This window comes from Miniopterus schreibersii, assembly GCF_964146895.1.
Source record: "Miniopterus schreibersii genome assembly, chromosome: 7".
NCBI classification, from domain to species: domain Eukaryota; kingdom Metazoa; phylum Chordata; class Mammalia; order Chiroptera; family Miniopteridae; genus Miniopterus; species Miniopterus schreibersii.
Window position 1 is genome coordinate 4,813,875 of NC_138108.1, and position 25,025 is coordinate 4,838,899.

General features: G+C 57.7%; 1 protein-coding gene across 2 annotated transcripts; it reads right to left on the reverse strand.

Annotated features, from left to right (window-relative positions):
- Window positions 1-2,166: 2,166 nt before the first annotated feature.
- ITM2C (integral membrane protein 2C) lies at window positions 2,167-15,473 on the reverse strand. Of its 2 annotated transcripts, XM_081142452.1 has the most exons (6): window positions 15,223-15,473; window positions 7,566-7,706; window positions 5,503-5,691; window positions 4,369-4,479; window positions 3,808-3,958; window positions 2,167-3,335 (listed from the first exon to the last, which is right to left on the reverse strand). In XM_081142452.1, the coding sequence occupies exons 1-6, from the start codon at window positions 15,352-15,354 to the stop codon at window positions 3,244-3,246; spliced, it is 816 nt and encodes a 271-aa protein (XP_080998578.1). In that variant the 5' UTR covers window positions 15,355-15,473; the 3' UTR covers window positions 2,167-3,243. The 2 variants fall into 2 exon arrangements, with proteins under 2 accessions (XP_080998578.1, XP_080998579.1); XM_081142453.1 differs by lacking the exon at window positions 7,566-7,706 and having other exon boundaries at window positions 15,223-15,449.
- Window positions 15,474-25,025: the final 9,552 nt, after the last annotated feature.

The following is a 25,025-nucleotide window of genomic DNA, read 5'->3' on the forward strand; positions in this document are numbered from 1 at the left end:
CGGCAGGCGCAGGGGCACCTCCAGCGGCGGGACTGGACCCCCGGCTTCCTGGAGCAGCTCTTCGTCCCTCCGCAGAGGCTGGAGACAACCCTCGTCTGCTCTCGCACCTTGCTCTGCGCTCCGGCGGCTGGAGCGTGGGCGACACGCAGCGGGGACGAGATGCCAGCAGCATCAGGGTGTCACTGATGCTCTGAACCCGCAGTCTTGGGAGAGCACCATGCATCCCCAGCACCCCGGCCCTCAGGGGACCCCAGGCCTCCCTTCCAGCCCCAAGCTCAGGGGCATCCTCCCAGGAGGGCCACAGGCTCTAACACGCCGCCTTGTCCCCTGGCCCATGGAGGGGGCAGGGCTCTTTCCTGCTGCACCTCGAGCCTCCGCCACCCCTCCGTATCAGTGTTGGAAGCTCAGGTGACTCCCAGGAAGCCTGCCCTGGCCACTGTCTGCTCTCCCCTTCCCTGAGCCCCATGAGCTCTCAAAGCTGGACAAGACCTTCAGGACTCAGCCCCAGCTCCCCATGTTACAGAGGGCGGGCTGGAGCCGAGGCTCGGGCTAGTCCTGCACCACTACACGGCGCACGGTGGCCAGTGGCAGAGTCCAGGCCCCTGGACCTCCAGACTCGAGCCTTCACCCCGCCCCCCGGAACCCTGAATACCCTGCTTCCCCGTCAGGGCACCTCCGTGGGGGTGGCGGGCCCTTCCTCCTCCAGCAGCAGCTGGCGGTGCCCAGAGCCCACCAGGCACCCGGGGGTGGGCAGGGGCCAACCCACCATTCCCTCCCTAAGCATGAACTGAATCTCTGAGGTCCCTGGTAAGTAAGACTCCAACACCCGTGGGTGGTAACTCCTTCAGGCGGAGAGCTGAGACCGGTTTCCATGGATACCCCCAGGCTCTGATTTCCATAGCAACACTTACAGGAGGTTACAGAGCTTCCTATTTATGTTTGCAACTGCTCTGTTCTTCAGGCCAAACCTGGGCCTAATACAGGGCTTCCTGTCTAGGATCCGTGACAGACCACAAGAGCCAGAGGGGAACTGGGTGACCCTGAGCCATTAGCCGACAGTGAGGACATTTCCTCAGCCAGCAGGCCTCCTCCATTCTGGCCGCAGGTCCATATATATGGAGACGCACACACGTAGATTATAAAGAGAAGGCATCTGTGTGGCATGAGGATAGAGACCCAGCCCCCTGCCTTCCAGAGATAACTGTTCCACGGTTTGGAGTGTCCTTCCAGAAGTAGTCCATGCACATCCATAGAGCTACCTTTCAGAAGATTCACAAACGGGGTATATGTTTTATTCTTGCTCTGCCAACTGCTCTCCCCTAATTATATGTTCTTTTAATTGATTTTAGAGAGAGGGAAAGGGAGAGGGGGAGAGAGAGCCACAAACATCAATCGGTTGCCTCCCATATGCACCCCAACTGAGGATCGAACCCAAAACCCAGGCGTGTGCCCTGACCAGGAATTGAACTGTGACCTCCTGGTGCGTGAATCGACACAACCACTGAGCCACGCCAGCCGACCCTCCTCTTTTGTGATTGCATTGCATTTAGATTTATGTCTTTGCAAGATTTAGAACAAGGTGTGTCTGAGTCTTTTATGTCCCTCACAGGATTACTGAACCCGTGAAAGGGGCCAAAGGTGTAGGCACCTGTCCTCATGCCCAGGGCAGGACCCAGGTCCCACCTCTGGGCTCACTCGGCAAAGGCTCTGGGCAGCTCTCCCGCTTCCTTCTTGCAGAATGTGGACCTGACCTGTGCCAAACCTCAGATCGGATCCACCAACATGGTTGCTTAATGCCCAGAAATCGTGAAGAACACATCACTGTCATCGTGTTTCAGGATGAGCAACGACGACGTCATCTTCCAGGGTGATTCATGGGCACTTAAAAGCAGCATAACCTTGGGCAGGCTGTGCAAGCTCTCGGAGCCCTCTCCTCCCTCATCTGCAAACGTGAGTCTGTCTACCTGGCTCATGAGGGGACATCTGCGGTCCTCGGCTGAACCAGGGAGCAGGCCCACCTCTGCAGGGTCAGATGCCAAGGCCTGCTGGCATCTCCTGCCTGCTGCCCCCCACGCCCCGTCTCCCTGACCCCAGGTTCACAGCACAGCCCACAAGACCGAGCATCCTGGCCCTGCGCCCACCCCCCCTGTCACTTTCAAGTCAAAGTCAGAAGTCAAAGATTTTTATTGTTCTACAGACACTTCTGAAAAGAGATCTAATTGAGAAAATATACAAAGCGGTTAAGAGTTCATCTCCAGGGAGCACCTAAGCCTGCCTGGGGCGTCGAAGCCCTCTCCTCGAGGCTCAGGGCTCCCGTGGTTGCATTTGGAATGATCAGTAAAAACATGCAAAGTGAGGAGGAAAAGGAAAGCGGCGCATCACCCAGAGCAGAGGGCAACGGGTTCAGAACAAAGAGGAGGCGGGGTGCAGGTGCCAGGGGCTCTCCCTCCCCTCCACAGTCTTCCAAACAGCTCTGAGCTTGGAGGCAGCCAGGAGCCCGCGCCCGCTCAGCGGGACCTACAGCCCATCTCTGGTCAGTGCTGTGCTCAGCCCCACAGCACCCGGGGGGCGGGGGGCATCCTCTGCCCTGCTCCAGCATGGCTGTGGGACCCCACTGTGCTCCAGGGGCCCACGCTAGGGGCCCTGGCTCCTCCCTCTTTGGTTCCACTCAGAGAACGATTGTGCTTGACAAACTCAGCCCCACCCCAAGCTCCAGGCTCCCTCTGGTGGGCCAAAGGCACTGACAGGAGTCCTGGGAGACCCCCCAGGACAGCCACCTTCCCTTGTGCTCTGGGTGGGCACAGTCCCCCATTCTCAGCCCAGACCCAGGAATGGGGACACGGGAGGAAGCGTGCCACCCAAGGAAAAAGCCCTTAGGACTTTTCCCACTGTGCAGACGCTTCAAACCCCACTCCACACCCCTCCCCCACCCTGTCTCCCAGCCCAGGACTCCCACGAGCTCAGCCCCTCCACCCAGTCCTCCCCTGAGGACCCAACTTCAAGATCGTGGTCACAGAAACCATCTTCGGGCGCCCTCTCTGCCCCTCCCTCAGTGGAAGTGGAGGCCTTGAGAGGTACGGATCTGCTACAGGGAGGCGGGCAGGGCCAGGCAGGAATGGGGAGATATGTCACATCTACTGAACGGCATCCAAAGTACAAGCTGAGAGGGGAAGGAGGAAGGCCAGAGAGTGGCAGGAAGAGGAGAGGAGGGGCGGGGGGGGGGCCAGGAGGGAGGGGAGACCTTCACACCACCCCGCAGATGAGTGTCTCCACCACGAAGGTATTCTCGAAGTGGCGGATGGCGTTGCAGTTCTTGGCTCCACGCTTGTTGATTCCTGCAGGGAACAGAGAAATCCCAGTGAGGCTGGTGTCCTGGCCCAGAACTGGCTGGGCTACAAAAGCCACCAGCCTTAGAGCCTGAGCAGACCTCAGAGCTGGGGGCAGGAGGCCCAGGAAAACAAACCCAGGTTCACCCAGAGGCAGAGCAGTAAAATGCTGAGCTCAGGAGCTGGTGTCAGATGGCTTGGCTCTGCCTCCCTCCTGCTGTATGACTTTAGAAATATTAACTTCTCTGTGCCTCAGTTTCCTCACCTTTAAAAGGGGCAGCAATAATGATGATGATGATGATGATAACTTATATTCTTTAAGGGCATAGAGTGTAAAATACATGGCATGTAGTAAGTGCTCAATTAACATTAGCTGTTATTGCTGCTGCTATCTGAGCTGTCTGACTGTTGGTCTCCAGCTCTGGGGTCAGGCACTGCTGGGAATGGCGGTGGTTTGGAGCCCAGGGCAGGGGCCACTCACGCCTCCGAGTAGCCCGGCGCCGCAGCCGGTAGGTGTCCTTCCCATTGCACAGGTGGGAGATGAAAGAGCCCAGGGACTCCTTGTCACTGACATGCTCTGTGACCACCATCTCCTCCTGGATGATATACGTCTGGGGCAGGTAGGTCCCTCTCTGCAAAGGGAGTGGCCACAGTGCTGGTCAGTACCCAGGGTTCCCTTCCCGTGGTCTCCACTAGCTCACCGCCCATTCCCCTTGTCACCATCCTTCTACTCACTTGAGCTGTGACCCTCAACGTTGAAATGCACCCCCCCCCATGCAGAGGCCCCGCAGCTTGGCCTTCTAACTGTGTCCCCAGGAACTTCCTACTGTGCCGAATACTGCACTGGCCCGAATTCTGCATGTGAGGGAGTCTGATCTCCCACCCTAAGGCCTGATCTCCCGCCTCTCCCTGCTCTGCAGCTGGGGCATGGAGTGGGGTGTGGAATGGGGCACGGGCTGGGGTGCGGAGCCCTGGCCCCAGGCCGGGCCTCCACAGGGAGGGTGAGCAAGGAGGCACAGACACTGCCACGACCGCGGCTCACCTTCACGTTCATGAGCAGCTCCCAGAAGTTTCGAGGGGGAAGCACGATGGTGGTGTTGAGCTCGATGACGTAGCACTTGTCCAGGGAGATGTCGTGGTAGGCGGTCAGACCCTGGGAAGAGCGGCTACGTCAGTCCCGTGGAGAGGGCCTGGCCCAGGCGGGGCTACGAGAGGCCAGCAGAGGCGGGAGCCCCACCCCGCCATGGCGATACACCCCTTTCCTGCTCCTCTCCTGACGTGTGTTTCTAGTAGGTTCCACTCACTAGATGAAAGACACCAAGTGTTAAATGCCTCAGTTGTCACAGGGCTCTCTCGGGGGTCACAGAGCTGAGGTTTAGGGAGCATAGCAATGACCTGACTGCATTTCGTCAAAGCTGTGAGGTCCACCTCTGTGGGCCCTCAGCAAGAAACGCCCCACCCCGGGGCCTCTTTGTGCTACAGCAAGATATTCTGCAATAAAAAGGGACACTGGCTGGGCTGGTGGTGCTCAGTGGCTGAGTGTCAACCCAAGTACCAAGAGGTCACCGGTTCGATCCCCAGCCAGGGCACATGCCTGGGTTTTGGGCTCGATCCCCAGCAGGGGGTGTGCAGGAGGCAGCCACTGAAGTTGATGTTTCTCTCTCATCCATGTTTCTCTCTCTCTCTCGCCCTCTCCCTTCCTCTCTCTCGCAAAATCAATACAAACATATTTTAAAAATTTTTTAAAAGGGGGGACACTGGTCTGATCCACAACAGCTGGTGTCTGCAGCTACAAGGTGGCGAGGAGGGAATCGTGGCTGGTTCACTCGGCGACGGCTGTGCTACCGGCACAGGGCGGGCAGAAGTAGGCTCGGCTGTTCAAATGGGAAATAATACGTACCTGCTGAGTAGTAATACAAGAACCAACCCTGTGTTTCGAGTACTCACAACCGTAAACTTACTTTTGCCCCACCCTGTATATAATAAGAGCAACGTCTTTAAATCCTCACAAAGCTAAGCCGTAGACGTGTCTACACACAGCTTAGCACCGGTACAGTCAAAGGGTGGACGAGGGCCAGCAGCCTTCCCTCCGCACCTGCTCTTTCTCACCACCCGTGGTGCGGGGGCAGTGGGCCCCGGGCGCCCTCTCCTGCCCCGCCTGCCCCCGCTGGCCTACCCGCTGGAAGTCGTGGATGATGTCTGCGGGGTCGCCGCCCCCGAACTGGGGCACGGGCACGTTGATGCGCTCGTAGTTGTCTCCCAGGTAGATCTTCACGTCTTCCTCCAGCTCCACCCGGGCGCGGACCTGGGAGGACAGGGAGTCCTCGTAGAAGACGCCACAGTGGAAGAAGTTGTCTCGGGCCAGCTAAGCACAGTGGGGAGAGAGACAGGCTGGTCACACAGCGCCCTCGGCACAGCCACTGCCACCTGCCTAACGACTTCACGCTCCTAAGGCCTGGGGACACAGCACACGTGGGGCTGAGGCCCATTTCACAGATGGAGAAACTGAGAAACGTGGGGAGTTGGGGAGGATGAGCCAGGCCTAATATTTTCTAGGTGGATGACCTCTCTGGGCATTTCCCCATCTGTAAAATGAGGTGCTCCCCAGGCTTCTTCTGACCTCCAAGTCCATGAGCCTGTGCTTGGGAAGGGGTGGACCAGCATGGGGAGGACCCGAGGGACAGACACTTGAAAAAGAGCCTGGGGTGAGCCAGAGGGTCCTCAGGGGCAGCCACGGGAGCTTGGACTGGGCAAGCTGGGCCGTGGGGGAAGCATGGCCACCAGAGGGCACTCACCCATCTTTCCTGCCCCCTGCTGTGGCGCCCTGAGAGGCAGTCCCTTGTGATTCCAGTTGTACCTCACGTAAACCCCACCACCTTCCCCAGCGCCCACGCCTCACGAGAAACCTTGACAAACGCAGCTTCCCTCGAGTGGCCAGCCCAGGTACTCCGTCAATAAGGGAAGGAGGCACTGACACATGACTGAGGCCCAGCGACTGCCCTGGTGGACCAGGAGGCCCACGCGTACTCCTCCGGGGCCCCTCCCCGTGCCCAGACTGCTGCCTGACTAGGCGGAACTCCCCTCCGGTCCCCAAGCAGGCTCCCGGGTGAGTCACCACACACCAATCCCAGGGCCGGGGCACAGACCTGGGGCTGCTCTAGGTGCCCCAGTCCCTGGGAACTGTGGTGGGTGGGGAACCCCAGGCTGTGAGCGGGGGCTGGGAAAAGAGGGGACCCGTCATCAGACTGGGTGCAGGGGAGCGCTGCAGCCACAGCAGAAAAAGGGTGAACAGGAAAGTGAAAACCTAGAAGGAGTGGGGAGCAGGCCGGGGGGGAGGGGAGAGAGGACACAAGGGGAAGTCAGCAGCTTCCAAGGGGAAAGTTCCAGGGAACAGAAACTCTTCAGTAATTTCCACTGTGGGAAAACTGGGTGACGGAGGACAGTTAAAGCCCAGCGCTCCAGGTGGGAGGAGGTCGCTTGGGTCATAAATGACTGGCAATTCGCAGCCTTTTGTTCCTCAGAGTCCCAGTTCCTTGTACTTAGGGTTCTTCTTTTGAGTTGCCTTTGATTTAACTACTTTCAGTTCAGGTCCGGGTCCATCACAAGGTCGCCGTGACCATGAGCAGCTCTCCAGGCCCAGCTTCCGCCCAGACTGGCTGCAGGTTCCCAGGGGAAAGATGACAGCAGATAGCTGGGGGTGTGACCGCCTGGGTGTGTGGCCGTGGCCAGGGCCGCTTTACAGGAGGTGGTGGTGAGTCTGTCTATAAACCCACCCTCCACTTTTCTCCTCTCATAACCAACATCCAAACATGGAATGGAATGGAATTCCTCAAAGCGTGACCCATGGCACAGGGTTCGGGCTTGGAGGGATCACAGAGTTCCAATTTCTGCTGGATCTGAGTTTCTGGTGATAATGGCCGGGAGCCAGGCCTGGGGCCCCATCTTCTAGCGCACACAGACCCTGGACAAGTGTCCTTACCCATTTCATTAGACACACCTGAGGTCAACAGGAAACTCCCAGTAGTCGGCCCTGGGGAAGCCCCATGGAGGGAGGGAGGCCTTTGGCATAGCCTAGGCACTCCTCCCACCTGGGGCATGCCCAAGGCTTCCTGCGGCCCCCTCCTCACAAACCCCAAGCCCCTGGCTCTCAGCTGCCCACGCCGTCCTCTCCACACACCCCTCTGCTTCCCTGGACGCTCCCCTTCCTCTGCGACCCGGCCTCCCCCTGCCCGGCCTCACCTGGGCGAGGAAGAAGTATCTGTAGATGTAGACGGAGGCAAACACGAGGCCCATGAGCAGCACGACCATGCCCATCGACAGGTAGCACACGCTGCCCACGGACCCCCCCTTCCTGTGGCGGTGGGAGGGGGGCCGCTCCTCCTGTGGACAGCAGTGCAGGGTCAGCTGGGTGGGGGTCGTGCACCCTGGAATCCCTCCCACCCTGCTGGCCAGGAGGGAGCCTTGGGGTCAGCAGAGGGCAGAATGGGTGTTCGGGATACTCCGAGTGTTATCTGGAAGGAAAGGAAGCCTCGGGCTCTCCCCAGCTCCTCCTGCCACGTACACAGAGACCGAGACCCACCACGAAGCCACAGAATGATACACTGGAGCTCCACGGGCGCATTTGGAACTCCCGTGCCCTGAGTCCCCTTCATGGGACCACAGTATATCCTTTCAAACACAGAAGGGAAGAAACACACACATGGCCATAGTGATTGCGCCAGGCCTGGCCATCTGTAGGAAATGGGGTGCTCCGGGCAGTGTGGAGCCAGGGAAGGTGGGGAGTAACAAGATCCACCAGAAGGCTGGTGTCCACAGGGTAGGACAGGAATGGAGGCAGGGAGGAGGGGGCTGTGGCAGGGAGCAGTCACTGAATGCTGGGGACCTGGGCGCCTGGAGGCGCACAGGGTCTGGGCCAGTCTCCTTCCCACCTGGCAGCACCAGGCCTGCAATCCACAGTGCATAGAGCTCAGCCTTCTGGGCAGTGATGGCCTCACATGAGTCCCGGCTGGCAGTGCCAGGCAGGCTGTCAGGAGTGGAGCCTGCAGGGTGAGGTCTGGAGGCTTCCGGAAGCCAGGGTGCTTCTGCCAGGAGGGAAACGTGGCTGTGGCAGCAGCTGCTGCTGCCTTGGAGGCCAGGGCAGGAGGCTCCTGGTAAAACTTGCTTTGGGAGCCAGACTTGGGCTCAGGACAGTAGCTGCAGGGCTGCCAAGGAGCAGCAGGCCAACCCGACCCAACTCTAGGCCACGGGTGTCTGGGAAGGCGGAAGACAGGATGTTATAATCTCAGTAACACGCTTTACCTGGAGCACTGGACGGGGAGCCTGGTGACTCGGGCTCTAACCCGTGTGGCTTTGGTCACCTCTACCTTTACATCTGTCCTCCCTCCCTACGATCCCTGCCCTAGCCCAGGCCCTCCTTCACCCTGCAAGACGCTGTTAAGGCACCAGGTCTGTCTCTGCCTCCAGTGCCCGCCATCCAATCCCTCCTCCATAGTGTCCACCTACAGCCAGGGTGCGGTTAGAGGCCAGTGCCCAGGACCCAGCCCCCCCCCATTCCCACCCTCAAGGAGCTGGGGCGGTGTGTGGGAGGGGCGCAGCCCAGAGCCAGCTCCTCCCTGGGGCCTCTGCCACTAACTGCCTGCCTAGCCCTCTTTGCGCCTTATATCCCTTCCCCTTAGTCCTGGAGCTGGTGGCAAGAGGGTGGGAACATGGTTCAGGTCCAAGTTAACAAGACAGGCCTGTATCTCTTAGCATAGGTCGTCAGTCTGATAGGGATGGAGACTGCTGTGCCCCTCAGGTCCTCTCCCCTGTGGCCCCTGGCTTAGCACACGTGGGGGGTGGGACTCAGGAAGCAGAGGGGAGTCCCATCAGAGGGGCTGCTGCCTCCCTGCTTGGGGAGGGCAGAAAAGGCCTGGAGGACCCTCCCCCTCTCTAGGCACATCCATCCCCAGGCCAGCTGGCCCCCAGCCTCAGCAGCCATGCGGTGAGACACAGAATGCAGAGGTGCCCCTGTTCCCCACCACCCTGGTCTGTGCTCCAGGGAGCTCACCTGGTAGAACCAAGTCAAACCCACTGCCCCTAATGGCCTGGGCCTATCTGCAGGCCTGGGGCCTACCCCCAAAACCTAGCCCTGCTGCGAAGGGGGGGGGGTGTCCTGGGATTGAGCAAGTTTATGAGACCACCCACCTGGCTGTCATCTCCTCAGCACCCTGGGGCTCTAACCAGGGTGACAGCACACTTGATCACTGCTCACATGGCCCTGAGAGACAGCTGCCACCTGGAGGAGGTGGGGGCTACAATGGCTTTGATTTTCCAGTGGGCTCCCAGGAAAAGCACAGGACAGGGTGACCCAAGGGCCAAGCTCTGCTGCCATCTCACTAGGAACAAGATTGGGGGGGGGGGCAGCTGTCGTGCATGGTCCTAAGGACCCAGAAGGCAGGACAGGCTGACTGTACCAGCTGAGACTCTTGCCCTCTGGACCCACACTTGTATTTAGTGGGATGCAGCTTTGAAAGGGCCTGAGCCCCAGCATGGGGCACACTGCCACTGCCCCTCCCTCCTGTGTTTTGTCCTGAGGGGGCTTTTGTCCGAATTAAAGAAGACAAAGGGCCTCAAAGCCCTCGGTGCTGGTTACAGATTTTTTATCAGCCGAGTGACTTTTACTCCTTAGGCCACCACCACGACAGCTTTGAGGCTGCTGGGGTCAGGCCTAGTCTCCTTGTTCAGGAAACAGAGAAGCCTGTGAAAACTGCTTAAAAAGCAACAGAACAGCCAGTGCGCTACAACCAGCCATAGCCCACGGGCCAGCTCCATGAAGGAAGAACCTGATCAGGTGAGGCCTCCTACCAGCGTTACAGCACCAGCTAGGCCTGGTGTTCTAAGGGGCCAGCACAGCCGCAGAGGGAGGGGAGCGAGGAGGCCAGAGAGGACAGAGGAGGGAGGCGGCTTCCGTGGCCACCGCAGACTGTGAGGGGTGGCTAATGTGCCTGAGGACACAGCCAGGATCCCTGACGCCGCCCTGTGTCCTCACGTCTCTGTAGGGGTCACTGAAGGTTGGGGATCCCCCACCTTCCCTAGATGTGTGGTGGACAAACGGCCCCCTCTCCTGCCTCTACTGACACACAGGGGCTCACACCCTGCTCCCCTTCCCATCCCACACTCCTTCAGCCTGCGGGGCCAAACCCCAGAAGCACCATGGCTGAGCAGCAGCTGGAAGAAAATCAGAACCAGAAACCCTCACGAGGCAGATGGGAAACCACAGATGTCCCTGCTTCCAGGCAAAAGGGCCCCACACAGGAGGGAGGGCCCCCGAATCCTGCCCCAATGCTGCCATTGCTTCCTGAGCCCCGCGCTACACCGTCAGGACCAAGGTTCGAATTCCAAAGCCCTGGCACATTCGCAGGCCCCAGGCACTGCGCACCAGCAGCCGGACGGAGGCCTCTGGGGCGTGCAGTCAGCTGAGCCAGAACCTGGGGCCTCGCCCCTTGGGATCCCTGCCTGCCCAGCGCCAGCTTTGGGAAGCCCCCAAGCCGCTTCATCTGTCAGGCTAGAGACCCAGGAAAACGCAGCCCCCACGTGGAACAGTTACCACAGGCACTTGGGGGCTTCCATTTAGAAAGCAGAAAATATTGCATACTGTTCCCATAGCAACTGGGCCTTCCGAGCGAAGTGCCTGGCTGTGCATTCTTGTGAGGCACGTGAGCCAGACCTGTGGGGATCCAAGAGGGGCCTGGGCCGCTGCCTGCCGGCTTTGCTTGGCCCACAGTGGTGCTCATTAAATGATTTAGCAAAGCCAGGGCCAAAGCAGCCAGGGGGAACCCAGCCAACTGCAGCATTAACTCAGCAGACCCTCACGGCTCCTGGACAGAGCGCTCCAGCTACCTCCCCTCGGTGACAGTGTCGAAATGAACTGTGGGCGGATTAAGCTAGAGTTGCAGGCTGGAGGAGGTGGCTACAAGGGAACCAGAGAGGGAACCAGAATGCACCCGCCACAGGCCAGGACTGCCAGCTGGCAGGGAGGGTCTCCCCTCCCCTCCCGTCCCCTCCCCTCCTGTCCCCAGCATCTTGTCTCTTCCTCAGCATCTTTCTTTCCTAGGCCGCAGACCACAGAGACAAGGGCACCGATGTGTGTGTGAGTGTGTGTGTGTGTGTGTGTGTGTGTGTGTGTGAGAGAGAGAGAGAGAGAGAGAGAGAGAGAGAGAACACCGATGGGGTGTGGGGAGAGCAGGCAAATGCGCTCTGCCCCCTGGGGCACGCAGAGCTGTGCTCAGATGCACAGACATCAGCTGGGTCAAAGCGACAGGGTTCATGACTTGGTCATCACTGAACCCCATTCTGTCGTGGGGTCCAGTGGCACCAGGCGCAGGTGGGTGAGGAGAACGGTGAGGTCCCCGAGGACACTCCTCCATAGCCCTCCCACCCCCCACTCCCTGCTCTGCTTGGCTGCTCCGGGTGGATTATCTCTTTGATTCTGCTCCATTCCTGAGTCAAGATGAGGCTCCAAAAAAAGGCTCCAGAGGACGAGAGGAGAGCTGGCTGCTGGAGCTCTTCTGGGGGAGAGAGCGAGGAGAGGCTGCGCTTCTGCCATTTTACCACAAGCATTTTTTTTGTCACTAACAGAAACTCATCCTCCCTGGCACTCTGCGGACAGCCTCGAAACATGCAAGGACAGGCTGAGAGGAACAGAAAAGAGAGAGCAGAAAAGTTTGGTGCTCTGGGAAGTCCCAGGGCAGGCCAGGAACGGGAAAGCCCCAAGTCCCCACACTGCCACGGGGCAGGCCCAGAGCTGGGCAGCCTGGGCTGCCTTTGAACGAAGGTCCTTTCAGCCCAGCCCTGGGAGCCTGTGGGTACTGGAACATGGGCAGGACTCCAAGCCTGGCCAGATCCGCCCTCCTGGCTGGCAGGGACCCTCCCCCCAGCGCTCCGGGAGACCCAGCTCCCCTTGCCAAGGGCCTGAGGCGGGGGCACAGAAGGTGAAATCTGATTCTCAGGTATGCAGGCTGGGGAGGGAGCAACACAGGGGCCATTAATCAAAGGCAAGAGCCCCAGAAAATGACAGCGCTGAGAAGATGACTGTATTGAACATGCTTCTTTCCTCTCGCAGCCCCCAAGCCGGGTCGAGTGGGGACGTGCCCACACCTGGCCATGTGTGCGTGTGCTTGTGCACCCAGCGAACTGTGGGAGAGGGAGGGGGCTGAGGGTGCAGGGCGGGCCCAGTTCACTTCCACGCACATCTGTCCTAAAGGTGCGGGATTGGGCCCCCATTGCTCCCTCTCACCAATAAGGGGTGACGTGGCCAGAAGGTGCTGAGAAGGGGTGCTTCCCCGCCAGCCGCCCACCAGTGCTGGCTTCTCATTATCTCAGTGGCAAACACCACGAGGGGAGAGTGGGCAGCTGGAGGCCCAGCTGGGCCTCCACCCCCCATCCCTTCTGGGCCCACTGAGGCACTTCCTTCCAGCAGCAGGTCTGGGGACAAAATGCTCCTTGTGTTTTCAGTTTGTGCTCAAATGCAGGGGGAGCCGGCTCTGAGGGTGCTGCTGCCCACCTGGCCCCCAGGCCTGCACACAAGTCGACATTTTACTCCAGCGGCCAGAGGGTAGCTCGCCCGCTGATTCACAAGCCGGTCTGTGCATCCAGTGGTCGTTCCCTGGCTTTGGATCTTATTGTTGCATCCAGTTCAGTAACCAAGAAGGGATCTAGCATCACCCCCAGCCCAGAAGAGACCTTCTAATTAGACTTCCTCTGATCCCCACCAAAGCGGCACAAAACCCAAACGACCTCTCTTGATGAAGTGGCTCCCTGGGCCTCCCCAACGGCCTGCCTGTCCCACCCACCTCTCCTCGGTGCCCTAATAAATGGCTGACCCTCTGTCCTGGGCTCTATCTGTGAATGGCTGGCACCTGCCGTGCTCACTGCCCAGGCACTGGGCATGGGAAATGTGCCCACTGGCCAGGGGTGGCCACAAAAGGCTCACGAGAGTGAACCCTTCTCCCATCGCCCCAATCGCGGCATCGCCTTGGCCCTGAGGAGCTATAAAATTTCACTAACAGGCGCATCTGTCCTAAAGGTGTCAGATTGTAATTCTCCTCCTTGACCCCGTCGCCCATTAAGGGGGGGAGGGGACCCTGCCCAACAAGGTCTGCAGAGGGGGCTAGGTCAGCAGGCTCAAGGCCATTACGAACAGCAGGAACAGCACGGGGAAGGAAGTGCATGTTTCCATTTCACATTCCGGAGCCAGGGGCTGGGTGTCAGTTACTGCCAAGGTGATGCTGGCATCTGCCACCCCGCTTGCCTGACACCATCAGCAAGGTGCTTCCCCAGAATGTGCCAGTCCTGCAAATTCGTGGCCCTTCTGATGGGGTTGGAATCACATCCTCCCGTTGTCTGGCTGGTCCTCCCTGCCGCCCAAATCCTATGGCTCTCAGAGGCAGGGCCCTGCTTCCCAGGCCTCAGCTGGGTGCCAGGCATTTGGGAGAAGGGGCAAGCTCGGGCCTTGGAGCCCCCATCCCTGCACCCCCTGGAGCTGAGCGGAAGGAAGGACAGGGGCAGGAGACGCGCTCCTTGCAGACTAACTAGTAAAGCAGCAGACCAGTCGTCAAATACGGAGTGCCCCTCCCCATGCAGGCATCAGAGGGAGGGCACTGCTCTGGTGGGGGTCACAGCAACCCCCCAACCCAGCCAAGGCGGTCGGTGAAGCTGCAGCCACCACGCCAGGGCAGTGGGCGCCCCAGGCTCGAGCATCCACACTCGGGCGCTTGCTCAGGGTGTGACGCCCACGTCTCAGGCCCCTCTGCAGTCTCCTCTTCCAAGGCAAGGGAATTTCCCTGCCCCCCAGCCCCCAGACAAACCCCGGGGTGTGTGTGGATCACCCATAAACTTGGAGAGGCCTTGGCGCCGGGGAGAGTCCTCGGAAGCCAGCCTCAGTCAGAGGCAGGGAGGGACAAAGACTTTTCTTCGAAGTCCAGTCTCGACCGGGGCGGGGAAGGGGGGGCTTAGTGCGCCCCAAGATCGCCGTGGGCAACGCTGCGTCGACACTTTTGCCTCGACACTAGAAAGCCTGGGGGGACCAGCTCCCCCTCCCATCGCCTCCCCGCCCGCGCCACAGGTCGGGTCCCCTGGGCCCCCCGCGTCGGGCCGCACGGCGCCCCAGCCCCCGGCGGGAAGGCGCGCTCTCCCCGCGCCTTAGGGGTCCGGGCGCCGGGACGCGGGGGGCGGGGCGCACCGAGGCCCGCCCCCCGCGCTGGGTGGAGGGGGGAGCCGGGGCGGGAGCCGGAGGGGAAGGAGGAGGGGTCGGGGTGCCGGGGCGCCCAGCCTCGCACCCCCCGAGGCGCGCCGGGCAGGGCGGCGCGTTCCCACGGCGTCCTGCGCCCCTCGGGGTCCCGCCACTTGGGTGCAGAGGCGCAGCGCGGCCCGCGCCCCCGGCCGCCCCCGCTTGGCACGAAATCAGGGGTCCCTCGCTCCTCTCCCCTCGCGGGCATCAGTCCCCCCCGTCCCCCGCCCATCACCACCCGCCGCGCTACTTTGGAGAAACGACGCTCAACCTTCCTCCCATCCCCCACCCGGGACCCGACTCCCGGCCCCTCCCCCGGGTTGGAACCGGCCGCAAACACCCCGCGAGCGACGCCCCCCGAACTTCTTCCCCCGCCCCCTCCCCCCGGCTGGGGACCAGGCTCCCAGCGCCCCTACGCCTTGGGGAGGGGCCTTGAGCCCTCTCCCACCGCGACCAGCCGCCCGGCCCCCTCCCCACTTCGGACTCAGACAGTCGGCGGCCGCCCTAGCTCGGGACCCGGCCCCCTCCGCACGTCGGGAGGAGCGACCACTCCCGGCCCCGCGCCCCGATGCGCCCCGGCCGCCCCCGGCCCCCCGGCCCGGCCCCTCGCCCCGGCCCGGCCCCTCTCACCCGAGGCGGCGTCAGCAGGATCTCCGCGGCCGGGCCGGGCGCCGGGGCGGAGGCCGAGGCCGAGGCCGAAGCCTTGTCGGCCTTGTCGCCCTTGACGCCGGCCACGGCGGGCTGGAAGCTGATCTTCACCATGGCTGCAGCTCCGCCTGCCCGGCCTCTGGCGCGCAACCGTCGCTGGGCGCTCCGCAGGCACCGGAAGTCTGGGCGCAGCTCGCGCGTCTCTCCGCCGCCGCCGGCGCTCCCGCCCCCGCCCCCAGGGGGCCTCCCCCGCGCGCCCGCGCCCCTCGCCCGCCCGCTGGGTGCGCAGTGACCCCTGCCGGGCGTGCTGCTCCGACCTGGGAAGGACTGAGTGAGGTTCGCTCACTCCACCCTCCCATCCATCCATCCATCCATCCATCCATCCATCCATCCATCCATCCATCCATCCTCCACCCACCCACCCTCCATCCATCCATCCATCCATCCTCCCATCCTCCATCCACCCACCCACCCACCCACCCACCCTCCATCCATCCATCCATCCATCCATCCATCCATCCATCCATCCATCCATCCATCCATCCTCCATCCACCCACCCACCCTCCATCCATCCATCCATCCATCCTCCACCCACCCACCCATCCTCCATCCACCCACCCACCCACCCATCCTCCATCCATCCACCCACCCTCCATCCATCCATCCATCCTCCATCCACCCACCCACCCACCCATCCATCCATCCATCCATCCTCCATCCACCCACCCATCCATCCACCCACCCATCCATCCACCCACCCATCCATCCATCCTCCATCCATGCATCCATCCATCATCCATCCATCCATCCACCCATCCACCCATCCACCCATCCACCCTCCATCCATCCATCCATCCATCCATCCATCCATCCTCCACCCTCCATCCTCCCAGCCACCCACCCACCCTCCATCCATCCATCCTCCATCCATCCACCCATCCACCCTCCATCCATCCATCCATCCATCCTCCATCCTCCATCCACCCACCCACCCATCCATCCATCCTTCCTCCATCCATCCACCCATCATCCATCCACCCACCCATCCATCCATTCATCATCCATCCATCCATCCATCCTCCATCCATGCATCCATCCATCATCCATCCACCCACCCACCCACCCACCCATCCATTCATCATCCATCCACCCATCCATCCATCCTCCATCCATCCATCCATCCATCCATCCATCATCTATCATCCATCCATCCACCCACCCATCCATCCATCATCCACCCACCCATCCACCCATCCATCCTTCCATCACCCATCCATCCATCCATCCATCCATCCATCCATCCATCCATCATCTATCCATCATCCATCCATCCACTTTCAGAACTGCTGCTCTGACCAAGGCTCAAGAATCCAGTCCATGCATTCTAAGATACAGTTTTTCATATGTTAACATCTCTGAAATCAAGATTTTTTTACCATTAAAATTGTCCGTGATTTTTCTTTCTTATACCTAGAGCAATGGTGTGTCTTACAACACAGTCTTAGAGCCGACGGAATGCAGTAGAGGCAGTCAAAACCCACCGGGCTCCTGGAGGCAGCATGAAGTTAACATCACACACTGAGTTTTGTGGGTTCGGGTAAGAAGGATAGCAGAGTGAACTTGGGGGTTGGGAGCAGCAGCCTAGGCTCCATGGAAGATGCGAGATCTAGGCAGGAGCTGGAAAGATGGTCAGGGTGTGGATGGGTGACAGGGACAGAGAGGCATACCGAGTCGGGGAAGAGTGAGCTGGGCTGGGTGCCCTTGCCCAGCATTTCAGCCACTGCCAGCCCTGTAATCCTCTTTGCCCTTCTGTCCTTTCCTCTCCCCCAAGGTATCCTTTCATGTCCCCCAAGTGACTGAGCTCCTTCTGCCCACCTCCCTGGTCCCAGGGCCTGCTCAGGCAGTGCTGGGGAAGGAGACACCATCATGCCCTTTGAGAGGTTTTGTTTTTTTTAAAACCTCACTGGAAGATATGTTTTTAATTGATTTTTAGAGAGAGGAAGGGAGGGAGAGACACACGCACACACACACACATCAATGTGAGAGAGAAACATCAATTGGTTGCCTCTCGAACGTGCCCCAACTGAGGAATCAAACCTGAGTATGTGTCCTGACCAGAAACCGAACTCGAGACCTTTCGGTGTATGGGGCGATGCTCCAACCAACTGAGCCACCTGGCCAGGGCCCATCATGCCCTTTGGAGCCACCGTGCCACCACCTCCCCTTCTGGCCCTCGGTGCTGCTGGGCAGTCCCACAGCAGCCTATTCAAGTGATGTCCCTCAGAGCTAAGCAACGGATGGGTGCGGCTTTGTTCTCAAAGTCATTCTCAAAGTGAGGACCTTGACCAGCAGCACCTGGGAACCTGTTAGAAAGGCAAACAGCTCACTCACGCTCCCACCGCCTCTTCCTGTCCTCTCCAGACGGCCCTCTCCTCTCCCCTCCTCTTCTTGGCTATTGCAAATAATGCTGCAATGGCCATGGGAGTGCACATGTCTTTTCATTCTGATTTCATTTCCTTTGGCTATAGTACACCCAGTGGTTGGACTGCTGGATCATACAGTAGTTCCATTTTTAATTTTTTTAGGAACTCCTATACCGTTTTCCATAATGGCTCTACCTGATAAGTATATTGAAGAGGTAGCTCCTCTGAAAAACCAGTAGAAAGACACAAATCTCTGCAAAAATCTAATTTAAAAATAAAATAGAAATATTAATACGAGAAAGGAGATATAACTACAGATAAGGTGGATGTTACAAATTATAATGTATTACATACAATCATATCTAATAAATAGGACTATTCCAAAGAGGGCGATTTTATGGAAGAGTTTAACTGGTCAGACTGGACTCAAGGAGTAGAAAATCAAAATGCCTTGTAATCAAGGAAACTACTGAAAAAATTCTCCAGCAATTATCACAAAAAATGGCTCTGAGTAGCCAGACCATTTAACTGCATGGTTCTTTCAGACTAAAGGGACAGCTAGTTCTGTTGGTACTCAATTAATTTCAGGCATAGATTATATATTCTGACACAAAAATCTGACAAGTAGAAGAGAGACACATAATTTTAGTTGTGAATAGAGAGAGAGAAACCCGGTGGTACACTACAAGAACAGCCAAGAGCCATCAAGTAGAACCTCTGAGAACAAAGACAGATTTCAGGTTTGAAAATCTATTGCGAGAGAAATTGCCTTGTAAAATCATGCTTAAAGGTAACAGCTATTCAAACCCGAGAAGCATAAAGAAAACTATTTCGACAAAACCCACAACAACCATTGTTAATGCTTCGTTATTTTTCCTCTAGTATTTTTTACTCTATATATGAATGTGTGTGTGTGTTGTGTGTGTGTGTTTTACTAAACTGGAATGAGAGAGACAGAGATAAAGAGAGGGAGGGGGGTGGAGAGAGAGAGAGAGAGTATATTTCCAGCTAGGGGTGATTTTGACCTTTAGGGAACATTTGGCAAAGTTTGTCACAACTTAGGCTGGGGGGTGGGGTGAGTAGGTGCCACTGGCCTCTAGCGGTTAGAAGCCAGAGCTACTGTGCATGGGACAGTCCCCACAACAGAGAACTATTGAGTCTGAAATACCAATAGTGTCAAGGCTGAGAAACCCTGATTAATATCCTGCTTTTTTCCCTCTGTAATTTCAGCGTTTTTGCGTGTGGTAGGGCAGGCAAACCGACTCAGCCCCCGCCGAGACATCCAGGCCCTAATCCTTGGACCCTGTGAATTTGTTACCTCACGTGGTGAAAGGAACCCTATAGCCGTAATTAAGATTATGAGCCTTAAAATAGGGAGATGATTCTGGATTATCTGAGTGATTACATGAGCGCTTAAAAGCAGAGAACTTTCTCTGGCTAGAGTGAGGGCGACGTGGCAGAGGGGAAGTCAGAGAGCTCTGAAGCGAGGGAAGGACGGTGCGGTGTGCGGAGGGGGGAGAGGCAATGCGACAAGGAACCCTGGTGCCCTTAAAGTGCCGAGAGTGTCCTGGGTGACCCCAAGAAAACGGAGACCTCAGTCCTACCACCACACAGAACTGAACTCTGCCAACAATCGGAATGAGCCTGGAAGTACATTCCCCACCCCACCCCCAAGGCACTCAAACTGGCCGAGGCCTTGCTTTCGACCTTGTGAAGCCAGGAGCAGAGGGGACAGCAGACTCGCAGGTCTCTGAGCCGAGGAATTCGCGTTGCCACTAAACTTACAATAACACGTTACAGCGATATAGAACGAATACATCTGGCGTAATTAAAAATTCTCTCACATTCGTGAACATTCTTGTCACCTTTCTTTGACCCACACCCCACACCGAATCCATCAGCAAGTTCCCTGGGCTCTGTCTCCAAAGTCTCTCCAGATCAGACCGCTTTCCCCACCTTGGTCCACGCCATCCTCGCTCCTGGGCCATCTCAGCCCGTCTCGCACCAGGACCTTCGCAGGTGTCCCCAGTCCCCTCGAAGCCTGTGCTCCCTACAGCCTGCCTCAACCCGGCTGACCTCCCAGTTCATCCCGAGTAGTGGAGCCCACAACGAGCCCTGCGGTAAGTTCCCTCACAGTAAGCCCTGGCCAAGGGCGTCTAGATCCTACCCGGTCAGGCCCTGCCTGTGTCCTGGCCCAGTTTTCCTATTCGTGGGTTTATCTTCATAAGAACACAGAAGACCCTTTGTACATTAAGAGATTCGCTTTGTCCATCAGAACTCTCTGGTATTTTTCCATTTTGACACTCGCCTTTTCATTGCATTCATGGACTGCTTTGATATGTGAATCCCTCCGATTTTCCATTATGATTTCTTCTTTGCCGGTACACTTAGAAAGACCCTCTCCTCTTTAAGCTTACATGTTCACCAGTATTTTTTCTGGCATTGTTATATACACAGAACGCTGAAATTGTTAGCCGTTACTTTTAAAGTTCTTGACAGTTGTAATGCACTGCCTACTCAAGACAAATCTTAGTATGATTTTTTTCCATCTGTCTGCAAAAACCTATAGGGATTTTTATTGGATTTGCATTAATTTTGGGGAAAGTCGGCATTCCTGTCCGGGAATATGCTTTATCTCTCCATTCACTCTCAGCTGTATGGCCCCCAGAGAAGTTTTGTGCCTTTCTTTACATGGGTCATAAAATCGATTCCTAGGGATTCCATATTTCTTCCGGAGGACACCGTCACAGGCTGAGTCCTTCTACCTGTGGCTGGGCACCTGGAGAGAGCGAGAGGCACGTTTGGGGACGAAGAACTTGGAGGTGGCAGTGGGCCGCCGGAGGCCCTTCCTGCCTGTCAGAGCCGCGCGCTGGCCACGCTCCGGGCCTCCCGCCTCTGGCTGGGCTGCGTCGGGCGATCCAAGGGCGCCCCTCGGCGGCGCTCCAGGGCCGCGGTTCTGCTAATCCTCAATCCCATCTTAACATCCCCCCCCCTTTCCTTCCCTGCTAGCTGTTGGAGTCACCACCTCCCGTGAAGGAAGCAAAAGATTTTCAACATTTTAGATTCAGCAAAATACAGTTTGGAAGATGGGTATGAAAAAGCCACTCTAAAGCCAAATCGACTCTTAAAAATGTAGTGGCTCCTTGCTCATCCGCTCAGCACCTGCTGAGGGAGGGCGCGTTACCCGCCAGACCTCGGGCATTCGGAGGCGGACCAAGACAGACAGAGCTCGGCGGGTTCCTCGCACCTCACGTCCTAGTGAAAGGAGAGAAAAACCAATCAAGTAAATAACTGTGATGCTTTCCAAGAGCGTTAAGTGATTTGAAGAAAACAGCGCAGGAACAATGGGGGGGGGGGCAGCACCGGCTGGGGGTCAGGGCGGACGTCTCCGCGCTTCTCTGCAGAGCTGTTACTGATTGGGGAGCTGAGTGAGGAAGATGGGTGTACTAGAGATCACCCCCTCTTGTCAAATCCAGCCTCTGTTTTGTATAGAAGTAGAAACCAGTGCAGAGAAAAGCGGACCGTGTGTCCGGCTGCCGGCCCTGGCTTCCAGGCCCCCGCTCCTCAGCGCGGGCACGCTTCGCCCGTGAGCGGGGGGTGAAGTTCTGGTCTGTCCACAGGGGGCTGCGGGGGCCGCAGGCCCAGCAAACGGCCCTGGCTCAGGGAATACGGCGTTGGCGGCCATGGCTTGCGTGCGGGAGGCGTTCTCTTTAGACCTGGAGCCCTCTTTCGGGCTTAAGGACTTTCCCCCGCTGTGATCACTGTCGTCAACACAGCAGAGCAAGCCTAGGGCTCAGTCACACTTAGTGCTATGGGAGAAAGCGTGCCCCAGCCCCTTTCGTATGTTGAAGTCCTAGCCCCCGGGACCTGAGACCATGGCTGCAGGTGGAGATGGGGGTCTATAAAGAGGCAATTAAGTTAAAACGAAGGCACTGGGGGCCCTAATCCACTGTGACCGGCCACCCTCCCCGGCGGGCCTCTTGGCCTCCGCAGATGCCATTTGGAACACCCGGGACGCAAAGCTAATCTCCAGGCTATTAGCGTCCTCCCGCAGTAATTTTTGTCCGATGTATGACGGTTCTTTTCTGAAGTTATCAAGGTTTTTTCAGCCAGCAGAGCTCTCCGCTCGTTATCTTGAGCTCTTTCTCGCGTGAAGAATAAGCTGGTTCCGCTGGAGCCCCGATGCCTTCGGATGTTCTGACGGGACCTTGGCTCCTGCCCCGCGGTGTCCAGGTCGCGCCATCTGCCCCCGGAAGACCCTCCTGTGCGGTAAAGGACGCGCCGTCTCCGGGCTGGGGACCTGGCGAACACGCGTCTATCCTTCTTGCTGTTTTCCGGGGAGGACGTGCAATTACGCCGGTGCTTCCTCTCCCTTCGCGGTTTCCTGACCCCGGGGAAGCCTTCTCGGCTTGAAGCCTTTGACCCTGAGTGTGCTGATTCCTTCATCTTCTTCGCTAATTTAATGCATATTCGATTTCTTTGGGAGTGTTTTAATATAGCCCTTTACTTTTTTAAAACGTGTTTACTGATTTTAGAGAGAGGAAGAGAGGGAAGCGTGGACCGGCCGCCTCCTGCACGCCCCCTCCTGTGGCTGGAGTCCGTGGCCCGGGAATCGAGCCGGCGACCCGTCCGGTGCTCGGGACCGTGCTGGCCCCACTGCGCCACACCGGCCGGGTTAAAATTACCCTTCAACTGAGCGACATCAACCAGTGTCTTCAAAAGCGCTCTGCTTAACCGCTCAGGAACGCTGTTCTCTGGTGCATTTGTTACACCCAATCCCAAGTTCCCAACCCCATGTTTGTGCTCCCCCAAGGCCACCCAGAGTCCCCTTACCGAGTGGCCACCTAGAGGCCTCATCTGACTTCCCTGGGAGCTTTCTAACGTTTCACTTGTTCGACACATTCGTCACCCTCCTTCCCCTCCTTGGCTTCTTGCGAAGCAGCCTCGTGCGTCCGGAAGGCCACTGTCACGCCCAGCACCTTTCAGCCCCGTCTGCGGTGTTTTTCTCCTTCTGATGTATTTCGAAGGCTGTTCCAGCCGCAGGTCCTGGATGGTGGATGTGTACCGATGCACCTTCTAAAGTCGGGGTGTTTCTTTAATGTTACCCATCAGCACGACCTGTTCTGAATGTTTAGATTTCTTTCCGAAACGTCCTTCTATCAAAGCCTCTATTTTTTTCATACTCACTCGAGGATATTCTTTCCATTGCTTTTCAGAGAGAGTGGAAGGGGGGATGGGGCAGAGAGAAACATCAATGTGAGAGAGACACATCGACTGGTTGCCTCCCGCACTAGCTCCGACTGGGGCTGGGGATCGAGCCGGCAATCGAGGTATGTGTCTTTGGCTGGAATCGAACCCGGGACCCTCAGTCCACAGGCCGATGCTCTAACCACTGAGAAAAATCAGCTAGGGCTAAAAGCCTCTATTTTAAGTCCAAGGAAAGGGTTGGTGGTTTCCAGCTCTTTATTAATGGTCTCCAGTTTGTTTTTTAAAGATTAATTTTTTTAGAGCAGTTTTAGATTCACAGCAGAATTGAGAGGAAGGTTACAGAGATCTCCCTCGTGCCCCTACCCCACAGACGCATAGTCCCCTCCACTGTCAGCATCCCCCGCAGAGTGGTACATCCTTACAGCTGATAAACCTACGGCGATTCACCGTAATCCCCCAAAGTTCATCGGACATATTAGGGTTCCCGCTTGGTGTGTATTCTATGGGTTTGGACAAATGTGTGGTGACACATACCCAGCACTATAGGGTCATGCGGTGTGTTCACTGCCCCACAGATCCCAGCCATTCTAACAGGTGTGCAGGGGTGTCACAATGTTGACGTCATTGGCATTTCTCTGATGACGGGATGTGAGCACAATTTGCAGCCGATTGGATGGGAGGAGGGGAGCGGCAAGCAAGGGCTCGAGGATGATCACTGATGTAAGAAACCAGAGCCCCGGGCTTGGGGGGCTGGTGGGTGGGCCTGTGTGGATTCCCGTTTGGACCTAGGAGCTCTGGGCTATTGGACATCAACACGCAGCGGTCGCTGAGCAGTGACAGTGAATTCTGGAGAAGGTGCAGGGCCTGTGCCTCGGTCCCCTCGCACCCTGAAAACCTTTCGCCTTGCGTTCAGTGACATGTGCTGGGTATCCCCCCCCCAGCAATGTTTTCGATCGCTTATTTTGTTTTCACCTTTTATTACCTTTTAAGCATCTAGAAAATTAAAATATGTTCGCAGGGGGAAATGTTTTAATGGGAGAGAAGAGACAAACCTCCTATATAGAAAATCCCAAATAATTGATATACTCGCTGTCAAGGAGGTGGAGCCCACCCTCGCTCCTGGAGTGTGGGCTGCACACAGGAACACACTCCTCAGCCAGGGGTCTGCAGCCCACAGCCGCCGGGACGTGGTGCTGTGCATCCTTGATGTGATGCGATGACAGTGGCACTTGGCCTGTGCGGTTGCCCAAATCCAGTCTCATTCTAATCATGAGAAAAACACCAGACGAATCCCGGCCATGGGGATTCTGCAATCTGCCTGACCCGCCCACCTCAAACTGGCATAAAAAACAAGGCAACACCCGCAGGGGTTCAGGTCGGTTCGTATTTGTCCCCCTCGGTTTACTCTCTGCGAATGCCCCCGGCTGCTAGAAACAAGCAGCTCTACTGCCACCCAGTGGGCGTTTTTAATTAAAGCGTTGAGTGCAGGACGAGCTGGAGGCCCCGGGCTGGGAGCAGAGTCTCTGATCTCAGGCTGCGCAGGAACCCAGGCCCTTCTCCACGGATCCCCCATCCCAATCCTTACCTGGACTTTTCCTAACTACGCCCAATTCTCAACTGTGCAATCATTTTTCAGGGTTTTATTACACTTTGGAAAAAAGTCTTTCTTGGAAGGAGGTGGAGGGAGCATGAGGGAGGGAACTGGGCATTTTTGTTTTGATGACCATGAAGAGCAGTATCCGTGTGCGGGTGTGGCCTGTCCAGCTGCTTTTGAACGATAAGAGTCTGGAGGCTTCAGCTGGCTGGACGGACCTCAGGGACTGGGGGGTGGCAGGCTGGGTCTGTGGACTCAGGCCGCAGAAGCTGTGGTCACGAGCAGCCTTGCTGTGCCGGGCCACACGGCAGCTGCTGTCAGCCAGGCTTTGAGGCACACATGCACATCGAGGCCACAGATGTGAGAGGGACAGGACCGGTGCTTCCTGCAGTGCGGCAACGGTGCTTTGCACCCCATGGCCTCCTCTGTGTGGCTGTTCATGCCTCTGGGTTAGAGGGAACCTGAGCACGTCTAGTTGGGGTTCCCCAGAAGCAGAGCCTGGGACAAGGGTTTGAACGCTATTTATTTGGGACTTGATTCCAGAAAGCCCTGGTACAGT

Bases quoted from the DNA above. Each gene is read 5' to 3' on its own strand.
- ITM2C (XM_081142452.1), bottom strand. From the start codon at position 15,354: ATGGTGAAGATCAGCTTCCAGCCCGCCGTGGCCGGCGTCAAGGGCGAC. The intron at 4,480-5,502 runs GTAGGCCAGCGG...CGCTCTTCCCAG, and splicing joins TCATCCACGACTTCCAGCGG to GGTCTGACCGCCTACCACGA. The intron at 3,959-4,368 runs GTGAGCCGCGGT...CTCCCTTTGCAG, and splicing joins AGCTGCTCATGAACGTGAAG to AGAGGGACCTACCTGCCCCA.